The following is a 23,265-nucleotide window of genomic DNA, read 5'->3' as shown; positions in this document are numbered from 1 at the left end:
ACTAGGTGGTTGCATGTAGCACACTAATATTATTTATGTAAAATATATATTTTTATATGTAAAGACCTTTTTTTTAATATTTATTAAGTTTGATTAACAAATTTATAGTAAAGATGAAATTCTCATAACAAATATAATATTTTACAAACAAAATTATAAAATAAGTAGAATTACAAGGATTTATATTATTAAGATTAGATAAATTAAAATTATTTAAACTAATACATTTTTGGTTTTTTCATTTATGAACTAAAGTAGTTGCGTGTTCATCGCCAAGTATACTAAACTTACCCATAGGATTTCATATAAAGAAGGTACTTGTACTTATGAAAATAATCACGTGATAATTATATATGTGATTTTTAAATTAAAGATTATTAATTATATAAAAAATATTATGTTTTAATCCTGACTACACATTACTTTAATCAAGTAATAAATGAGCAAATATTAGATATAGCTTAAACTATATATATATATATATATATATATATATATATATATATATATATATATATTCTAAAATAGTATGGTTGAGAAATCATTGCTCAAGTATTCAAATAATGAATGACCATGATGTTGAGAATAAAAATAATTTGACAAAACAAACATGTTTCATGCTCAAATATCTAAATTAAAATATTTTTTATAAAGGAATAATAGTTACACTAAGAAATTGATCACTATAAAGTTAAGTCAAGCCATAAATAACTTTTTTTAATATTTAAAGAGATCATGACATATTACTAGATATTGCATTTAATCTTCAAATATAAATCAATCAGTTTGTTGAATTGATAATAAGGTAATTTATTTAATTTTATTTTGATTAGGATTATGATTTATATTTGGGTCAATATATTAAAAATATAATATGTCATACACATTAAGAATCATTGGTAAGAAATAAAATTTGGATGACTAATTAAGTATAACTTGATTGTAAATAAGTTTTAGAAATTGAAAACTATAATATAATTAATATAAAGAATTACAATCTCAATTTAGAAAAAATTAGTTTGATTGTATGAATTTATAATAATTGTCTTGAAATAAAATATATGATATTTTTCAATGAGAAATTAATGTTTTGTTGTTAGTAGAATTATTATGTTTTTCTTATAAATAAAATGTTATACCTCATAACAGAATACATGGAAAAGAGCTAACACTAAAAGTATAACAATATCTCTCTTTTAAAAGTTAAAAGATTTTGAATTTGATAATTCATGTAAATTATTATTAGAGATCAAATAATTAAACGATTTATATTTATAAAAACTCAGCCTTAAAAAGTTAATCAAACCATATAAAAAAAACTTTTATTTTCAAGTATTATTCCCATAAACTCTAAACAATCATATATTCTCTTACGAGATTCATAAAACTCTGGAAAAATCTTTAAAATATTCTTTTTATTGTGTTTATGTCTTTAATACACACTATTGAATTCATGATTAATTAGTCCCCGACTTGCTAAGCCCAACACGTATGGCCTTAATTAATACCCTCTTACTCATTTCTTAAGTTGTTTATTTAAAAGTATTTTTAAAATATTAATTGATTTTTTGGATTGTTTTTTCTAATTTCAAAATACTTTAAATAAATTATTTTAATTTATCTTTAAATTAGTTAGGCATGTATGCCAAGCCTTTTTAATTTAATTCTTAAATTAATATGCACTCTCTATTTTAAATTATTTAGTTTAAATATTTTAAAATAATCTTTTGTATTATTTGTATAATTTTATAATATTTAAAAGAGATTATTAAAATTTTTCCATCTGGAGTTGTAGATGGATAAGTTGAATTTTCACGGTTCATTTGTAAAAACAAAAACCTTATTTAATTTACATAACCTAGAAGATAAATAAATAAAAATTAGATAAAATAAAATTAATAGTAGAGATAAAACAGTTGCATTTGCATCTCTTACAAAAGAATATTATCTTCCTACTTTGATCTTTAATTATTATTAACAATTTTTATTGGATTTAATCATTCTTATATTTTTCAATTTATTTAATTATTAGCATCATTTTTTTTTAATTTTCAATTAAAAAATGTCATGATATATTAAAATAATATTTAAAATACATTAGCAATGCTTGAAAAATTTTCTTTACTATTTAAAAAAATTAGATCCGACCACCTATAATCTAGTTGTTTTTTAAAAAAAAAAATTAAATTTTTTCATAAGTTGGCTTCCTCCAAATAATAAGATTTTTTTAGAGGTGCTAAGGGTGTGTTTGGTATTGTGGTAGCGGTTGTGGTTCTGGTTTGAAAAAAGTTATTTTATAGAAAGTACTTTTAGTTGAGGTTGGTTTGGAAAAATATATGTTTGGTTAAAACTGTGGTTGAAATTGAGGTTGAATAAAAAGTAGTTTAATGTATTTGGTTAAAAGAATGCTTTTCAAATTGAAGTTATAAAATATTTATTGATATTGATGGTTTTTAATTTAAATATTGTCGATTTAACTACTGTTATGATATCATGAAATAAATAATATTGATATCAAATATTTTTTATTGTTCTATTAAATTATGTGCAATTTCATAACGTAAGAAATTTATCCAACAAGGACTATATTTTCTCGCAACAACATCATGTAATATATCATCAAGAACAAAATTGAGGTGGAGATCAAATTCTACAAATACTACGTCATCAAGCAATCTACTTCTATTTTTTTAAATAAAACACAAAAATTAAATTAAAATTAAAATTTTTTTTAACCAGGTCGGACCCGGCAAGAATAAAATTGGGATTGCCTTCTAATTTTTCAAATAAAACACAATTAAAAAAATGAATTTTTTTTTACTGAGTCAGACCTCGGTTTAATGCATTTAACTTTGACCCGGACCCGGACCAGCCGGAACAGTAGATAGTGACTCCACTGTTCACGTGAACAGTGAAGAGTTTGCTCTCCACTGTTAATTAAGTGAGCAGTGGAGAGTTTGCTCTCCACTATACAAAGAGACAGCAGGAAAAAGCATGAAAAAATTGCTTCAGCTGAACCTACGGTTGCACCTCATATTTTGTGGGTCCCATGCATCAAAACATAACTATTATTTATAACCAAACACTGTATTATTGAGGTTGACAAAAAAAGCAGTAGCTGCCGCAGACCCAAACTCCCTCTAAATCATATAATAAGTAAACCTGTTGGTCACTTTGTATGATTTTGGACACAAAATAATAATCATAAATTATCTAAACATTATAAAGTTATTTACTTTTCAGTTATAATTATAAGCCACGCAAATTAGGGAAATTAAAGTAAATGTTCATTAATTTTATTTTCCATTGATTATATTAAGTCAACGTGAGTTATAAACAAGATACCATTAGCATATTGATCAACGTATTTAATTAAATAATGGAAGATATTTCCAGGTATTTGTACACTTGAATGTTCCTAAATTTTCTTTAAATCAATAATCTTCATCACATTGAAAATATGAGGATTATAATTAATTAAGATAAAAATTACAATAAACAAATGATATTAACATAGAAGAGGAATGACATTTAAGCGAGAAAATTAAATTAATTTGTTGGAAATGTCTCAATATTTAGAAAATTTTAAGTATCTTTTATATTATGATAAAATAAATCTTTTACATTTAAAAAATAGGTGATTCATATCTATTCATGAAAAAAATTATTTTATATTATACTTCGACCTCTCCAGAAAAAGATGCAATCTCTGCCGCTGCTAACACCAAACCAGGGGCATGACATGTCGGGTGCCAGGAACATGACGTGGCAGGGAGATTGCTAAAATGTTTTTTTTTTGTTCGTATACGGCAACCACCATTGGATGATAAATAAGTGAAGAAAAAAAACTCTCGTACTTTGGATTCTTAAAGGGTTGTTTGCTAATATGTTTAGGGTAATGGTGCAACCCACGTTTCATAATTTTTTATATTATTTTTTATTTTAAATTATTTTTTTATTTTTGAATGATTTTAATTTGTTGAAGTAAAAGATATTTTAAATTTTTTTATAAATTTTATGTGTTGATGTGAAGTTTATAGATTTTCTCAATAATATTTATTTCAAGCGGTTACATGTGACGGGTATGCAATGTCTCAAACAAATATCTTTAAAAAATAATTAATCTTTGTTGGTGCATTTTATATCTTTTTTTGCAATAAATTCCTATAAATAAACTGGAATGAGTGTTTGTATAAATACATAGCACTCATGGCTTTTTATTTTATATAATCTTTATTCTCTTAAATTCACCAATCTAACTATGTTTGAAGCATATTCATCAGAAAATCACAGATATTAAGTCATTCATAAATAATAATTAAAAAAAAACTATGCATCCTTGTCTTAATGAAGATGAATTTGAGCTTTGCAATTCATAACACATCATTAAATACTTCTATATTTTCACTGTCACAATTCAAAGCTAGATTCATTATAGCTTTCATATTTTCATATATTTTTTCTTTACGTTCATGATCATGTTAAAAATATTACCAAACATATATTTTTTAATATACATGATATCTAAATAATAGTGGATGACATTAGTTTTTCAATAAAAAAGATTTTAAAACATGTTTTGCTTAATTTATTCAATTATAAATCACGCTCAAACCATGAAACTTTTGGTTATCTGAATGAAAATCAAATACAATATCCTATCATACCATACAATAACAATACCAGTAGTCCAACATGCTTTTTAGACCCACCTTTTAATAAGGAAAATCATATGTATGGTAGTGGATTGAAGAAAAGGAAAGAGAGAGAATTTGCTTGCATTGAAACATCATCGGAAAGAAAAGGAGAATTGTTGGGAGGGGCTCCAGAATGAATTATTGTACGTCTTCAAGATTAAAAGAAAAGACTGCTTCGGCATCAATGGAAAACAAGGGAATAAACAAAATCTGAACAGGAAAACCTTGACTAGTCTGCAGACTACAGTCCAAGCCATTTTCTTTCTTAACTCTACTTTTTCTCTTTTTGGTAGAAAGTGTTAAGCATGGAGGGCAGGCAACAACTTCCTTTTACAAAAGGGCAGCTCAAACATCTTAAACATTTTAACAATTAAAACACTTCGAAGTTCGAACAACTTATATTTGTGATATTAATAAAAAAAAAATAATTTTATAGATAAGCCAAAGATGTAACTATAACTACAAAATAAATCTAATAAAGTTACTCAGGTTTTAATTCTGAGAGGTGTAGTGTAACTGGTGAAACTCTAGATTTACTTTTTAAAAGTCACCAGTTCAAGTGTTATAAATCTCATGGTTACTGAAGGTTTATTTGATCGTTAACTTCAGAGTCTTAAAAGATTAGTTGAGATATGCGTAAACTGATCCGGTTACCCACTATTAACAAAAAAAAATTACATGGTTTTCAACAAGAAAGAATTGAGCAGATTAAAACCAAGAAGGCCATAATGAAAATTAAAACAATTATAAAGGAAAAAATGTAAAAAAGGTGTGATTTGAATAATGAAAAAAAATAAACTTAAACCCTAATATCAAATTGGTCCTTGCATTTTTAATTTTCCTGACAAATAAAATTAATTTTTTTCCTTGCAAAATTGAGTATCAAATAAATATTTGGATTTTTTTTACACCTCAAAAACCTTTATTCAGCCTAAATTCAAATTAACATAGTGTACAAAGATGATTTTTTTAAAAAAAAACTAATGACTAAAATAAACTAAAGACATCGAGGATTAAAAAAATATAAAGCACTCTTTAAGCTTTTTAGGAAAGCAAAAAATTCTTTGGTTGAGAATCTTTAAAAAAATCACCATCCTATTTAATGATATGATTATTCGGAAATATAATTAAATTTATTTTTTAAAATGTATTTTGTTTGAAAATATATTAAAATAATTTTTTATTTTTTTTAATTTATTTTTAATACTAATATATTAAAACAATTCAAAAATATTAAAATAATTAATTTAAAACTAAAAAATAATTAAAAAAAAAACATGATTGGATGCAAATGTCAAATAAAGCTTGATGTTTTTGGTAATTATAATTAGAATTACGATGTGATTAGACAGGTGTCGAGCAGATTGCATGTACACCACGTGCAGTGTCATCAAACATTTTTTTTCCTTTTTTCTTTCCTAAAATTTTAAAATAATATATTTTTGGCTTATTTGCCGAGGACCCCATCCCCCCCTTTAGAACATGTTCTGAGGACCTAATAAATTTATGCAAAACGCCGCGATTGAAAATGAGCAGAACAATAAAGCCATCAATTGCTAAATGACATTCCATGCCCACGGACACCTTTCCTGTTCATTAAAGATTCTGTCCCAATTATATATATATATATATATATATATATATATATAAACATATAAACAGCAATGAACAATTAGACAGTCACTTTTTATTCTATGTTCTTGAATATTCAGCCACTAGATCCTCAAAATAACAGCACACTGTGTTTTTAGCTGTATTATGAGTAATAAACCTAGCTTGCTGAGGTATTTTATTCCAGTTTGTTTTTTATTTTAAAATATTTTTGAAAAAATATAATTTGTTACCTCAAATTAATATATTTTTAGTATTTCAGATTATTTTTATATGCTGATATCAAAAATAATTTTTTAAAAATAAAAAAATATATTTTAATATATTTCTAAATAAAAAATATTTTAAAAAGCAATTATAACTACACTCTCAAATATCTTCTTAACGTCGATTCTAACATAGACACGACAAGTTCTCTCTAGATTTGTGTGGGATAAACCCATCTTCATACCCATTTTTTCAAAAAAAAATAAAAAAATACTTCCTTTTATGTATTTTGAGACCCATTATTATTAGCTAGTCAAATAAACCCAACAAAAAGATAAGCAATAAATAGAAAAAAAAAAAAACATTAGTACCTTCAATCCATGTCTAGTGACTCGTGGAGTGCATGATGTACCCGCTTTTTAAGATTGAACTATCCACCATGATTTTACTGCAAAAAATGGGCATATGATGCCCTAATGACTAATCTCTCGCTCGTGCCAAAAAGTAGCTTGGAATTTCCTTAAAAGAAATCAAATTGTATCTGAAATAGAGCATAGTTTTTCAATACCAATTTATGTTTCACAAGGAAAAGGTGAGACAATTCCCTAAAAACCGGTTTTTAAGGAGCCGTTAGACAGTTCCTCGGGAAAATCTAAGGGTAATTCCGTTAATATACTTCACATTTTCCAATAAAAAGCAAGAAAAGACGGGGTGTATAAAACATTTTATTAATAATTTTAATAGATTGATATTAAAAAATAAAAAATTATTTTAATATATTTTTATTTGATAAAGAGATTTTATCATCTCAGCTTTTATACATAAAAAAAAAAAAATAGTTTTAGAAAAACCTAAAAATGTCCTCCAACTAGGGGTGTTCAAAAAAACCGATTAACCGAAAAAACCGAGAGAACCGAGAAAAAATTAACCGAGAAAACCGAACCGAGACAGAAAACCGATTAAACCGATTTTTAAAACCATAAAATCTTTCCGGTTCGGTTCGGTTCCGGTTTGACCACTTAAACCGGTGAACCGAACCGGTAGTATAAATAAAAAGTAAACCACTAAGCTGCCTAACCCTAATTGACATTCTAAAGCCGCCGCCCTTCAATTTTCATCCTCCCTCTTCTCCCTTCTGCATCTGTCTTGCTTTTGCCCTCTGCCCTTGCATCTTGACTCTTACCCCTTGAATTTTCATCGTCCCTGCGTCTTGCTCTTGCCCCTTGGCTTCTCTCTTCACTTGCAACAGAAAGAGAGGACTCCTCTATTAGCGAAAAGGCAGCAAGGTAAGGTTTATTTTCGTGTGCTTGTAAGTTCAACTTTTTGTTTCAAACTTTGATGCTTCTCTGACGTTTCTTGCCATTGGCTTCGCAAGGCTTGGACCTTTTTCACTCCTTTTAATTTTGTGCTTTATTTTTATCTTCCTCAGGTTTCGCCGTTGTTTGTGATCCATCTCAACTTTCAGGACCTACGTTGTTGTTGCCTTTGGCTTGCCCTGTCAAGGTAAGGGAATAGTTTTTTTGCCAGAATCCTTTTTCCTGCTGTTACGGTTCTTGATTAGTTTGTCCAAATCAATTCAGAGAATGATTGCATGATGGGGTGAACACCATTTCTGTTGTGTAATGGATGTATGCTCAGCTAATGTAGAAATTCAATTGGAAGGCATAAAATTTATCAACTGACTTGCAAATGAATTATTTTTGACAAAATAGAATTTGAGTAAAACATAGGCCTAACCTGAAAGCAATGAGAGGACATTTGTATGATGCATATCTATGATCCGTCCACCAGTTAACATTTTGTGCTAGGTGTCCAGATTAGTTACTGTGAAACCTCTTCATGACCAGGGGATTTTACTGTATTGGTCTTGAAAGTCTTAAATGTGGAAGAGAACCCCTCTTTGATGTGTTCTTTCTGTTATCCTTCGTTGATACCTTTGAGAAAATAGTAAGATATTCCTGAATGTGCAAAATGAACTTTTACTTCAATTAAATATTCTCACTGTCTAAACGAGGATGAGTTGAAGTTGCACAATGGTCAGCCGAGATTTAGTTTTTGTCAGCTTCAGAAGATATCTAATTTTTTAGCATGCACTCTTGAGTTTTTTAGGAATTTTTTGCCTGATTCTCTCTCTGTCTCCCCCTCTTTTTTACTAGCAGGAAGTGGCCAATAAGTTGTAACTGTTGAAGAAAAACTTAAGAGAAGAGTTGAGTGCTCTCAGGGAGATTCGCCAAACAGTTTTACAGCTGACAGCACCACCACAACTGGTATGTGCTTTATACTAATAATGCCTGAGATATATTTCAGTCAATATACATGGATATCTTTACATCTCCTGCTGAGGATATCAATCATAAAAGAATATATTTCCTCTTTCGTCTTCAGTTCTCTAGGAAACAATTTCAGTTGTTAAAGTCATTATGTATTTTAAAGAGCCTTTTTTTAAAAAAAAAGTTATGGCTTATGATGGTTGGTGAAAAGTTATATATTTGCTTTATCAAAATGGATTTGAACAATGTTCATAGCTTTATTCAATCTGGTTACAGTATTTCTGAAATGAATTGATATTCAATCTGTTTTTTGCATAGTTCATTACAGTGTATATGGTATTGGTTAATATGGTTATTGGTTAACATGGAAAATCAGTATATGGTTACAGTATTTCTGCAATGAATTGATTCTCAATCTGTTTTTTGCCTAGTCCATTACAATATTTCTGCTTGATTCTCAATTAGTCAATTGTAGTCAGATGTTGATTCATGTTTTTTTTTTTAATTTCAGATGGATAATCGGGAAGATCCTACACCAATTGAATCAAATCCTTCAAGTTCAGAACCTAATTCTGTGCCTATTCCAGTTCTAGTTCCAGTTGCTACTTCTAGTACAAATAGCAACACTGAAAGTGAAGGTAATCCAGCTTCTAGATCTAATAAAAGAAAAACATCTCAAATTTGGGATCACTTTAAGAAACTAGATGGTAATGTTAAGTCTCCTAGGGCTGCATGTATGTATTGTGGAAAAGACTATGCATGTCATACTATACTTAATGGGACTAGTAACATGTGGAGTCATTTAGGTGTATGCAAAAAGTTTCCTTTTGTGATTGATCGAAAACAAAAAACTTTAGTCTTACAACCTAAGCCTACAATAAAAGGGGGTAATAGTGGAGAGGAAAATCTGGTGACTATTAAGGCGGTGGGTTATAGTTATGAAGAGTGTAGGAAAGCCCTAGGAAGAATGATTATACTTGATGAGCTACCTTTCAACTTTGTTGAAAACCAAGGATTTAAGTCATTTTGTCAAGTAATGCAACCTAGATTTGATGTTCCTTCTCGTTTGACGATTTGGAGAGATTGTTTAAAAATTTATGTAGTTGAGAAGGAAAAATTAAAGAAAGCTCTTAAGGATCAACGTGTATGTTTAACAACCGATACTTGGACATCAATCCAAAATATTAATTATATGTGTTTGACTGCCCATTGGATTGATGAAGGTTGGAACTTGAATAAAAGAATTCTAAACTTTTGTCAAGTTTCTAATCATAAAGGTGAAACAATTGGCCAAGCAATCGAGAGTTGTTTGTTGGAATGGGGAATTGATAACATTTTAACAGTTACAGTTGACAATGCAAGTTCCAATAATTTGACAATAAAATATTTGAAGAGAGTAACAAGTAATTGGGCAACTAATATATTGTCAAATGACTTCATGCATGTTAGATGTTGTGCACATATTGTTAATCTTATTGTATGTGCGGGATTGAAAGATATTGATGATTCAGTTGTTAAGATTAGGAATGCAGTGAGGTTTGTTAGATCTTCTCCTTCTAGACAACTTGTTTTTAACCAATGTGCGGAGAGGTTGAAAATTGGGAGTAAAAAATCTGTTTGCTTGGATGTTGCAACTAGATGGAACTCTACATATATGATGCTAGATGCGGCTGATAAATTTGATGTGGTTTTTATGAGGTTAGAAGAAACTGATCCTAGGTATTTGAGTTACTTTGAGGTTGATTCAAAAGGAAAACAAAAAAACTTAGGTCCTCCTGCTTTAGAAGATTGGGAAAAGGCTAGATCTTTTGTCAAGTTCTTGAAACTATTTTACACGGTTACATTGAAATTTTCTGGCTCGTTGTATGTGACATCTAATTCTTTCTTTCATGAATTGATTTCCATGCATACAAGCATATCTCAACTTTGTAGAAGTGAAGATGTTTATGTAAGTAAAATGGCCAAGAATATGATGACAAAGTATAAAAAATATTGGGGGGATCAAGATACACAAAACTTTTTGTTGTATGTGGCAGTTGTGTTAGATCCACGTTTCAAATTGAAGTATGTGAGATTTTGTTTTGGAAGATTGTATGATGTTGAAGAGGCTGAGAATTTTACAATTAAGGTTAAAGATACTTTGCTAAGGTTGTTTGAGCATTATATGAATGTTGATGAGAATGTTCAGGTTGTTCATGGTGTTGGAACTAGTATAAATGAAAATGTTGATGTTGATTTAATGGTGGTAAATGATGATATGTTAGATGACTTAGCTTCTCAATTCAAAAAACATTTAGAGGAAGAAGGCGGTGTACAAAAAAAAAATGAGGTTGAGAGGTATTTGGGTGATGATTGTGAGGATCCTAATGATTTTAAATTAGATATTTTGGGTTGGTGGAGGTGTAATGCTACAAAATACAAGATTCTTTCTAAGGTGGCACAACACGTGTTAGCTATTCCGGTATCTACAGTTGTTTCTGAAGCAGCTTTCAGTACTGGTGGTCGTATTTTAGATCCATTTCGAAGCTCTTTATCTCCATCGACAGTGCAAGCACTGGTTTGTTGTCAGAATTGGTTGAATTTAGCATCAATTCCAATCAACATCAGCAACTACATGGATTATATTGAAAATTCTGAGATGATTGAGTCAGGTAATTTCTCTTACAAATTTAAATATAGTTATTTTATGATATTGTTTATTTACATGTTTAATCTAACATTTTAATTTATGTTTTTGTAGAATTTGGTGAGAGTTTAAAAATCTCAACTGATTGTTTGTAACTACTGCAATCTTGGAATATAATTGTTTTGGGTAATTAATTTACTTTACCTTCTTTCAATAGTTGAACTCTAATTAATTTGCTAATTTGCTAGTGTTTTTTTATAGCATTATCATTGCTGGAATTTTTGGATGCTGCCATTGCTGGAATTTTTGGATGCTGGTGTTGCTGGATTTTTTCCCGATGTTTATGATATTTTATTGCTGGTTGCTAATGTATTCGCTTGTTAATTTTTACTTTTCTAGTGCGAACAAACTTTTAATTTGAGATGTTTAAATTTGATCATGCATCTTGCATTGATTTATCATTTTGGGAAGCATATTAAAACTAAAAGTCAGCCAATTTGCATCTGATTTAATTCATGTCCAGATTTTAACCGAACATCAGGTTGTTGTGAATTAATTGAATGCTGTGAATTAATTGAATGCTTGTCATCAGTCTTGGGATGCCCCTTGAATTTGAAGTTGTCTGCATATGCCTTAACCTGAAAGGAGAAGAAAAGTTTGGAGTGACCAGGAAAAGAAAGGCTTGCAGATGGCTAAGCCAATTTTAATTCAGGTTTCTAGAAATTTTAAAACTCAATTTACTGTAAGGTTAAGCTAATTTTAAAAAAACCGAAAAAAAAACCCATAAATGAAGAGATTTTGGTTTCCCGGTTTTTTTCAAAAAAAAAACCGGATTTAATGAAGGGATTAGGTTTCCCGGTTTTTTCCAAAAAAAACCGGATTTAACCGAACCGGACCGGCTCGGTTTGAACCGGTTTCCGGTCCGGTTCGGTTAATATTTCTCCAAAATAATGAAATTCAGTTCGGTTGGTATTTTTAGTCTAAACCGAACCGAACCGAACCGTGAACACCCCTACCTCCAACTGTGGATCATAATAGGGCCATAGAGAAATGTTTTTCATAAATTCCAATTTAGTTTTTCATTCCATCTTTCCACAAACTTCTAATAGAAAACTACTTTTCCTACGAAAAGAAGTCATTTATTTGTAAAGTAAAATTTGGATGAAAATAAAAATGGATGGAGAGACTCAATTGAAAATTTTTGAAACATTGAAACTGCAATTAAAATCAAAGTTTATTTGTGGACTTGAGGGTGTTTAGGAGTGTGATAACAATTGCTTCTCAAAGTGCTTTTCATTTCAAAACACATTAAAAAAAATATTTTTTTATTTTTTAAAAATTATTTTTGACATCAATACATCAAAATAATATGAAAACATCAAAAACAATTAATTTAAAGCAAATAAAATTTAATTTTTTAAAAAACACTTCTGAAACGCAACGCCAACACTACCTTAATCAAGAATACCTAGTGAATTTTTTTTATCTTGTGTAAACCTAAAAATAAATGAAATAAATTAGTAAATAATACTACTATCAAGCTTTATTTTTAATTAAATATTCAAATATTAAAAAATCCCAAATTAAATATTCTATCCAAACTCTTCACATTTTTTTTAATAAAAAGCATTAAAATTTGTAAATTAAATGTAATTGATATAATTGTTTTATAAAAAAAAATATAAAATTTGGATGGAATTCATTCCTGAAAATTTGTGAATTCAATTGAAAAAAAAGTAGTCTTGAGGACTAATCTATACCACCTATAGCCTTGGTTTTCTTTTCCCCACCACTACTCTTAAGCACACAAAACGAGGCTTGCCTTCTCTTCTTCTCTGTATCAGCTTTTGCAGATTCCTCGCTCTCTGTATTTGCTTTTTGTGCATTTTACATCATTTCAGTTTGTTTCTCTCTCTCATTCTCACTGTACAAAATCTACCCTTTTTGAAGTTCTGTGGCTGATACGCTTCAAGTTCAGGGCCTTACTTGCATTCATTGCTTTCAATAAATAATCTTTCAGGTTTCCGTTAATGGCTTGATTTTTATGACTTCCCAACTACTCCTCTTTCCTATAAAACAACTACTTTTCTCTGCTATTACCCTGTTTTTTTTCCTTCCTTGAGAAAAAGTATGTTGAAATTTTTCTTCTTCATTTTCGTTTTTCATTGCCCAGGTATTGTCTCTATCTTGTAATTAAAGCTTTATTCAAGTGGGTTTTTCGTTTCTTGGAGTAAAACCCTTTTGTGCTCTTGTGGCTTGGAAAAGTTTTTTCTGTTTTTGCTCTATTTCTTGACCAAGGCTGTGTGGTTTTAAGGTGAAAGGTTTTAGCTTTTTCATGTTCCTTCTGTGTCTTTCGCTTCCTTAGACTCTTGGGTCTTTCCAAGTGTGGTTCTTAGAGACGTGTTGCATTTCTAGTGCAAAGTTTGGTTTCTGTGGAAGCCATTGCCTCATTTGAAGAGATTCTGTTGACAGGCTTGACAAATGGAGTTAATTTTATGAACTGGGTCTTAATATTTTGGCTCAAAAATGGGTTCTGCAGGCTCCAAAGTAGACAAAACTGAACCCTTGGCTCTGTGCAAGGAACGGAGGAAGTTCATAAAGCAAGCGATTGATTCAAGGTACAATCTTGCAGCAGCTCATGTTTCTTACATAAACTCTCTTAAAAACTTTGGTGTAGCTCTCCGACGATTCGCTGAAGCAGAGGTTTTGATAGAGTCTTCTCTGTCAACAACCTCAGCTACTGAGCTTGACAAGTCTCCATCACATTCCTCGTACCTCTCTCCCTCTCCCTCTCACAATGCAGAGGTCTCAGATTCACCATTGCACTTTGAGAGTCCTATTTCACCACCAGTGATGAACATGAGTTATATGAGAGCTGGTGGAGGTGGTAATGCAGTGACTGTTAAGTTTAATTTGAATAATAGCGGTGGTTTTGTTGAGGATGAGACATTGGGGTTCTCTATGCCAATGCCGCCGCCGCCACCTCCTCCTTTTGAGTTAGCTGGTTCATGGGATTTTTTTGATCCAAGTGATAATGGTGAGAGTTTTAGATTTGTTAGGCATAGTGAGTTGGATATGGATTTTGATAATATGAGTGGGTGGAGTGAGTTTAGGGGTGAAAAGGTTGGTGTTGAACAAAGTGTGGTAGATGCAAAAGGAAAATGGACAAAAGTTGGTTTAGATGGAAAGAGTCAAGTACATGAAGAAACTCTGACGCCTGGTGTGGAGCATAAGGGGGTTGGAAGTTCTGGTAATTCATTAACTCAAAATGGCAGTTATAACTCTAGAGTGAAAGGCACTGCCCCCTCGTTTGAATTGAGAGGAGTTGAAGGTTCTAGTAGACAAGAATTTGTTGGTCAAGTGAGGCATGTAGAAGAGGGGCAAAATGCCAGTGTTTCCACTTTTGAACAATCAGGTTCAAAGAGAGAGAAAACTGTAGCAGTGAACAATTTGTCTACAGAAAGAGAGGATCCATCGGAGTTCATTACGCATAGAGCTAAGGATTTTCTTGCAAGCGTAAAGGATATAGAGCATCGCTTCTTTAGAGCATCTGAATCTGGGAAGGAGGTCTCCAGAATGCTTGAGGCAAACAATATCAGGGTTGGATATTCTGAGGCAAAAGGTTTACTTCTGACTTTACATGGCTGAGTTACAGTTGGCATGTTTATTTGTCCACGGCAATTCCAGTGCCATGGATGCTTGTTGGTGTTTTTTTTTTCCAGTTATTGAACATTTCTGCAATCGTTGTATAACAAGTCCAATTCTCATAGGAGGGTCATCTGCCTCAGCAATTTTGGTGGCTGTAAAATTTGTTTGCTGTCGAGGAAAGACTGCACTTGTTTCTCATGGTAAGATTAGCTTCTGTTCTGTGAGTTGATGTTTAGGAGTTTTTCGTTTTTGTGGGACAATTCAATCGTTAGCTCTAATATTGAGGAAGAATTCACGAATTGTCTAGTAGAACCTGTGGTGATTTTGATGACATAAACAACTTTCTTAATTTGTTTCTCATATTTCTTCCCATTATGTTGAATCTCCGATGCTTTTGTAGAACCTGTAGAACATATGACCAAGATCATTACATGGAAACGGACAACATCTTCAAGGTCATCTTCATCAAGAAATCCTCTTGTCACAGCAACAAAAGATGATGCCTCAGATAGTGGTAGTGATTTTGTTGAAGAGTTCTGCATGATTGCAGGGAGTCATTCCTCCACCCTTGACAGACTGTATGCATGGGAAAGAAAACTCTATGATGAAATAAAGGTACTTTTTTAAGCCTTTCTTCTTGCATACAATTTCTTTCTTCTTGATCCTCTTGACTTTGTTTGTAGTTTATCATACATGACACTATATGACAGGATAGTGTGTTTTGACAATGTTCAGGGCACATCAATTTAAGGTGTTCATATCATATCAAAAATTTTATGGGCATGTTTCCATAATTAGATGCTGATTACCACATAGAATCTTTATTGTGTGACGTAGAAAATCATTTGAATGCATGTGACAATTTTCGTAAATATATGTTCATAGAGTAGTATATCTAAAGGAAAATTGTGTTACTCTATTGTTAGTAAATAGGTAGAGAAGAATGGATTGAATATGACAGACAGATGCTTCAAAGATCAATACAAGTTACTCCTCAATCTTTTTTTTTCACAGGAAAATGTCTTTTGTAATTTTCCTCTCCACCCCTGCACTTCCTCTCCAATGGCTTTGTCTCTCCCTCCCACCTCCACCTTTTTCCTTGGTCTAACCCCTGCTTTTGTCCCTTGGAAGTAGGACCTACAGTTTCCCCCTCCTGAATATTATAAATGTTTCCAGTTCTTGTTGTTGTTTTCAAAATAAACTCATCCAGTACACTTGGGCTCATCCACCTTGAAGGGCTATTTGAATGGTGTTTTGACTGTGATAACTTGTTGCAGTTTTAGGTTGATATATGTATGGCTGTTGTGCATGTCTGAGAGGTCTTGATCTAGGTAGCTTATTGTTAGGATTCTCAGATGTGGGCTTTTGATGGGAGCAATTGCTGTCTGCCCTCGAACGTTCTAGGATGTGGATTTTGAATGGTATAGGAGATGAAGCTGGTGAAGGAAGCTAGCATAAGGCCAAAGGGGTCACGGTTGTGGGTTTAGTGGTTCTCTATGTAGAGCCTGGTTTACCATCAATTTTCTGGTTCTGTCTGGCTCCTTTTTCCTCTTTTGGATTATGGCCAAATCACCATTGCAGTCTAAAAAGATGTGGCATAACCTCTGGCCCTCCTCCATTGATCATTGATCCCAGAGACTTCTTACTAGGCTGGGCAAGGTGTGGGTTGGGCTTTATAGTCTATTTCGTGGCAATTGGAGACCTTAGTCTAAACTAGCTTTTTGGCCTGGGCAACGTCGCGGACTGGTTATTTTTTTCAACATAAAAAAAATGTTAAGATGTTAGGAAGTCAAAAATTTGATGTTTAATGGCCGAAGCACTTTTAAAATATTGAAATGATGATATATTGGACGATATTTGTTTTTTGAAAAAAAAATATTGAGACAGCAGGCATATTGGATCGACCTAAGCCAACAATGATTAACTTGTGAAACCCGCGATAAGGGGTGTGAGATTGTGATAAAACTATAGAGCCCACATCAAAACAAATTAAAAAACCTAATTATAATGAAACAAATATCGAAAGCTGAAAAAAGAAAAAAATTAAATTAAACTTATATTAGTGGTTGGTGCAACGCCACGAGCCATGCCAAAATTTTCGGACATAAAAAGAACAAAGTTAAGGTGATGCTAGGATTTCTAAAGAAGTAAAAGAAATTCGAGACTTCGGTTAGACCGAGTTTAATAGGTTCGGTTAATTTAATAACATAAAAAAAATCTTTATGTCCGAACCAAGCAAACCTAAGCAAATCTTCTAAATTTGGGTTAGTATTCCAAAATCATAATCTATGAAATCTCATACCTAGGTTAAATCAAAAAACTTAATCCTCAATCAATTTAATGTTGAAGGGTAAATTTGAGAAAAAAAATCAATCTAAAAAACTTGTCAGAGCAGAAAAATAACAATAAAAAAATAAGGATCAAACCCAATGGAAAAAAAATGGAGGATAAAATCGAAAAAAAAATTAATTTTATAAATCATCCTAAATTAAAAAAAATAGCAATCAAAAGAATAAATGTCAAATTTGAGAGATGAAAAAATTGAAGGAGCATGAAATTGAAAATAATTTTTAATTTGAATAATTTTTCAAATAAAAAAAATTGCAATTAAAAGAATATGGACTAAGTCTGAAGGAAAAAGAAAATTAAGGGCTGAATTTTGTAAGGAGGAGCTACATGCAAATTGAGTTGAAAAGAGAAATGAAGGGAAAAAAAGAAAATCCAACCAGCGTTGCATCACTCGTGAAGGAAGAGGATGCTGAGACAAATCAAATGATGTGACATAATAACAGTTTTTACCACTGAAGTCAACTGCATGCGTTGCCTGAAGGTGGTGAAGTCTCTAATGCATGCAACACACGTGTCGATAGCTTGTTTGTTTTATTTTATTATTTAAATTACAATATTGCCCCTAGGATCAAATAAATATTACAAAAAAACCTTAATGAAAGTACAAAAAAAAACCTAAAGGTGGTAAAGTCGCTAATGCATGCAACACACCGGTAGTTTTTTGTTTTATTTTATTATTTAAATTACAATATTGCCCCTAGGATCGAATAAATATTACAAAAAAACCTTCATGAGATTTTTTTTAAAAAAAAGAAAGAAAAACCTGAAGCCATGTACTGAGAATTTTGTTTCCGAGGGTAATTGGGTCATTACACTAAAAGTGTCCCTACACTATAGTTAAGTTTTTTTTTTTTTTTTTTTTTTTTTTTTTTTTTTTTTTTGCTTTTAGGGTTTTCAAGTAATTTTATTGTGCAAAAGAATTGTGAAATGACTGAGATGCATCTTAATAATTTTAGAGAACCGCATAAAAAGATCATTTTACCTCACGGCCAGTTACTCTATTTTTTTTTTTTAAGGGCGAAGACATAATTTCAGTGTTTTTTAAGGGCGAAGACATAATTTCAGTGTTCTAATCCACATTGAATCACGCCTTTGCCATTGCCACGCCGTTTAGGTTTTTGGTTAATTGGTTAATGGGCTTGGGGTGAACAAGCCTCATTGCATCTTGGCCGTGGGCCTTTGTATCAGTCTTTGAACTACTTTTATTCATCTGGTTGGAAAGGAGTGTGGTCTGCAGCTTATCAAAAAAAAAAAAAAAAAGGGTCAAAGCTTATAAAAAAAAAGGAGTGTGGTCTGCATGATGAAAAAAAGTGGATGCAAATGACTAATCCGCTTACCAGTTGGTTGTGCCCAGGTAGTTTGGATTTAATCTCCCACTCTTTTAACATCTTCACATTGGAATAGCTCTGAATTGTTATTAGTTTAATAACACTCTACAATGTTGTTAGGCGAAACTGTTGATACGTACTATAAATGCAATTGCATGGTCTATGGGGATGAAGTCAAGCTCGGCAGATAAGGGGAGGCGTAGTATACTGTTAAGGCAATTAAAATTGATGATTATTTGATAGGAGCCTCTTGGGGACATGGACAATCATTTCTGTGGCAGTTAGGATCTTCCATTGTTTCCTTCAAAACATCACTATGTGTTTGTGGTATCATTTAACAACCCATGCACACCTAGGAGTTGTAATAGCAGGTTCTTAACTGAACTCTAGTTCTCTATAACTGACAACCATGTGAATCCTTTGGGGTCTCATTCTTATATGTGTCTGAGCTATTGTTCAAATTTCTTAAAGGAATTTGGTGCTCTCCCACCAGAGTATGCTGTTTTTCGAAAGGTGACCTCCCTGATAGACCAAGCCTTGTGCACAATTCTAAGCATTATTGTTTGAGAATTATGTTTGTGCACGCCCAAGTGTGTTAAATTAAGCCCCCCCAAAAAAAGTTTGGGCTTTGCCATTTTCAAATGTCACAAATCTAATCTGAAATCTGTCAGCCAGTTGTTATTACAGAGCAGTTTAGATGAGGCCAAGAAGAATCGCTAACTTGGCACTAATTTCTTTCAATTATGAGAGAGAGAGAGAGACACAAGAATGTCTGTATCCACTGTGGTTGCATCTGTCTTGAAGATTAGGCTTAGAGGATCCACACTCATGCTAGCCAAACCCAATCCTTAGCTATAATAGCTAGTGAAAGTGAAAAAAAGTAAAGCATCATTGCTCTCTACTTGGCTAGTTACTCTAGCAAAATGAAGAGGAAAAGGGTTCGCTATGGAAGCTTTGGTGCTAATTGGATGTTGGTTCTGGTGTCAGCCTGGAGGCATTTAATCACTCCTAGTTTATCAATTTGTTAATTTTTTTACCTGAAATTGAGAGAATTTGTTTGGTTCTAATTGAAATAGCTAGAACTTGTAAAATGGTTAGCCTATGTAGGAAGAGCAATTTGGGTTGAATTAGCATCATTTACTGTGTCGATCAGTTAGATTAGATAGTTACAAAACTAGGATTTTTTGATAGGGTAGGAAGAACAATCTGGGCTGTATCATTTCAATGTATTCCACTTGAAATTTGGTAGGTGATTAACTTCATTTGATTTTTGTACCAGTTGCTTCCAAAAAGATTTGTAATAAAGTACAGGAAAGATCTCTGAGATATGGTAGTGTTCATGATAAGTTAGTCAGATCTCTGAGATATGGTAGTGTGATAAGTTAGTCAAACTAGGTGTTCTGGGTTTTTTTTTTTTGTTGTTGTGATTCAAGTACTGGGTCTCTTCTGTTATTATCAATTCCTCTTTCTTAACCTCACCAACCATTGTTAAAGGTGTAATCTTTTGGCGTGGTTGCTGAAGTTGGATGGTTATTGGGTCCCTTTTATTTAATGTTTGAGATTGTTAACAAAACTTGTTGAAGTCTAATTTTGATCAGCTTATTTAGCTTGCAACTAAAAAGAAGACTGTAGCAAATGAAGCATGGGCAATGTAACAGCTTATTGAGGCAGTTGGCTCCTACAACTTAGGATTTTCAGAATCTCTGCTTTCTTTTTGTTATGCTCAAGAATTTCCAGCTTCGTGTAAATGTACTGCTTTCTAAAACTGCATTAGAGGTGACGTGAGTGTTTTTACCATTTTGTGCTTTTCTCAATTCAAATGAGACCAACCTTGGATAAACCAATTACGCTAAAAATACTGAGAAGTTAGTGACGATGCTAGTCATTGAGGTATCCTTGCTGTTTAATCATTTAAAGGTATGTTGATCAGTTCAATGACTCCTTATTTTAGATGGTGTTGAGTCTAATGACTTTGCTTTGCTGTTAGTTTAATTTTCCTGATTTATCAGTTGTCCATATGTTTTCTTTGTCTACTAAAAATGAATGTTTCATCCTAAAAGGGGAAGGATATGGGTTTTATGGAAGGATTTTATTCAAGTGCATATTTTACAAACACATTCTCAATATTTTCATTGTCAACTCTGATATTGCTGGGAACTATCTTTGCCGTGTGACTTTTGTCTGTGGTCATATAATGCTACTGTTCATAACAAGTAGCTGGAAAGTTTGTGATATTACTGGGAACTATCTTTGCCGTGTGACTTTTATCTATGGGTCGTATAATTCTACTGCTCATAACAAGTAGTTGGAAAGTTTGAGTTAGTGTAGCTAGAATTTAGAGAGAGCATGAATGTAATAATTTTTTTTTATCTAGCTAGCTAAAATGATTTTTTAAACTATTTTAGTTGAAATTTAGCTAAAATTTAAAGAGCACGAGTGTGGATGCTCTTAGCTATCCTTGATAGTTTCTTAGTTATTAAGGCTGTTCCAAGTTTACTGTTGCCTCTTTTATGTAAATCTCACTGATTATTCTGTCTCTATAGGCCAGTGAATCTATCAGGAGAGAGTATGATCGGAGGTGTGACCAGCTTAGACACCAGTTTGCCAAAGATCAAAGCGCTAATGTGATTGATAAAACCCGTGCAGTTGTAAAGGATTTACATTCACGCATAAGAGTGGCAATTCACTCTGTAGATTCAATATCAAAGCGGATTGAGAGAATGAGAGATGAAGAGTTGCAGCCGCAACTTCTAGAATTAATTCAAGGGTAATTATACATTTAATTTTTTAGAGCTTGCTTGTTTTTATAATTTAAAAGTGTTTTAAAAAAAAATTACTTCAATTTTTTTTTGTGTGTTTTTAGATCGTTTTGACGTGATGATGTCAAAAATAATTTTTTAAAAATAAATAAAAATATTATTTTGATGTATTGTTTAGCGAAAATTACTTTAAAAAACAACTACCACCATGCTCCTAAATACCTCCTAATATAATTAAGCATGGAGCTTTCCAGTAGCCGCATCTATGTTATCTTAAGATGTGTAACTCTTGAGATTCATTATGAACTAAATGTGTTGATTCATCTCTATTCTCGTTAATATATTAATGACCAGTGAGCCTATGCAGGTTGATCAGGATGTGGAAGACCATGCTTGAATGCCATCATGCACAGTACATCACAATCTCATTAGCATACCATTCAAGGAGTATAACAGGAACTCCACAAGGAAATACCCGTAGGCAGATTATGGCTCAGCTCCAGCAGGAGGTTGAATGCTTTGGCTTAAGCTTTGCAAACTGGGTTAACAGCCATGCATCCTATGTGGAAGCTCTAAATGGGTGGCTGCAAAATTGCATCCTGCAACCACAGGAGCGTTCCAAGAGTAGGAGGTCATTCTCCCCTCGCAGACTCTTGGCACCACCTTTATTTGTTCTATGTCGTGATTGGTCAGCTGGGATCAAAGGTTTGCCATCTGAGGAACTTAATAATGCCATCAAAACCCTCTTATCTGATTTGTACCACCTAATGGAGCAACAAGAAGAGCAGTTACACAAGGAAGAGAAAGTAGTTGATGTAAATAATGGAGAATCAGGGGAGAAAGAGAATGACAGGAATGATGATGTGGCCTCGAACATGTACTGCATACACGCCAGTTTGACAAAGGTTCTTGATAGACTGAACAAATTTTCTGAGGCTTCATTGAAAATGTACGAGGACATCAGACAGAAAACTGAAGCAGCTCGAGTAGCGTACTTGAATTGCAGGCCACTTAGGTGTTAACTATTATGTAATTAGAACATATAAGCATTTCTAAGTTGGTGGTTGGAAATAGAAACTTGTAAATGCAAAGTGGTTTCAAACCCCTTTATGAAGGAATATAATATTTCTTGTTTTGGAGTAAATTTGCAACTGGAGAACCGCTTGTTGTTATGCTCCTAGCAACACTGTTCTGTAGTTGAAGCTGTTGACTGCTTGCAACTTCTCTTTTCTGCTGTTTCTGCCAAGTTCCAAATTGCCTCACCTTGGTTGAGGTGTGTTAAAAGAAAGTGAAGGTTAATCAAGTTCATTGCCTCGACTTGGCGTGGCTTTTTGAATTTTTTTTTAAATTAATATTCTTTTTAATATTTTTATCGGAATTCTTAATGTGTATCATTTACCTGCATTTTGCTGTCAAGTGAACTCCATCGCATTTAATGTGGGGAGTGAATGATGCCTATCTTTTTCACAGTACGGACAATTCCATGTGAATTCTTTAGAAAATTTGATCAGCCTTGCAAGAGAGAAGGTGCAGCTGAACGGATTGCAACATCGTATAGTTTCAAGTAGATCCTGACATGAACTTTTACCAAAGTTTCATATTAAACTATATAAATATTAATTTATTGTGATTTAGATAACTTAATAGGTGAAGGGATAGACCAAATAACTGTTTGATGTAAAAAAAAAATCAAAACAATTTTTTAAAAAATATTAAGATGGTAATATATTGAATCGATCTAGTAGTCTAGTCATCAAAGTTATGAATGTG

General features: G+C 32.0%; 2 protein-coding genes across 2 annotated transcripts; both read left to right on the top strand.

Annotated features, from left to right (window-relative positions):
• The first annotated feature begins 9,149 nt into the window (after window positions 1-9,149).
• Window positions 9,150-11,588, top strand: LOC133673315 (uncharacterized). Its single transcript, XM_062094052.1, has 4 exons — window positions 9,150-9,173; window positions 9,297-9,423; window positions 11,257-11,436; window positions 11,526-11,588. The coding sequence occupies exons 1-4, from the start codon at window positions 9,150-9,152 to the stop codon at window positions 11,564-11,566; spliced, it is 372 nt and encodes a 123-aa protein (XP_061950036.1). The 3' UTR covers window positions 11,567-11,588.
• A 1,607-nt stretch (window positions 11,589-13,195) lies between these two features.
• Window positions 13,196-22,639, top strand: LOC133673202 (protein ALTERED PHOSPHATE STARVATION RESPONSE 1-like). The gene is made up of 6 exons (XM_062093910.1): window positions 13,196-13,584; window positions 13,951-15,033; window positions 15,182-15,259; window positions 15,460-15,674; window positions 21,280-21,503; window positions 21,863-22,639. Exons 1-6 carry the CDS (start codon window positions 13,542-13,544, stop codon window positions 22,515-22,517), a joined length of 2,298 nt encoding a protein of 765 aa, XP_061949894.1. The 5' UTR covers window positions 13,196-13,541; the 3' UTR covers window positions 22,518-22,639.
• The last annotated feature ends 626 nt before the right edge of the window (window positions 22,640-23,265 follow it).

This window comes from Populus nigra, chromosome 14 (assembly GCF_951802175.1).
Source record: "Populus nigra chromosome 14, ddPopNigr1.1, whole genome shotgun sequence".
Classification (NCBI taxonomy): domain Eukaryota; kingdom Viridiplantae; phylum Streptophyta; class Magnoliopsida; order Malpighiales; family Salicaceae; genus Populus; species Populus nigra.
The sequence above is the reverse complement of the archived record's forward strand: the minus strand, read 5'-3'. Positions and strand labels throughout refer to the sequence as shown.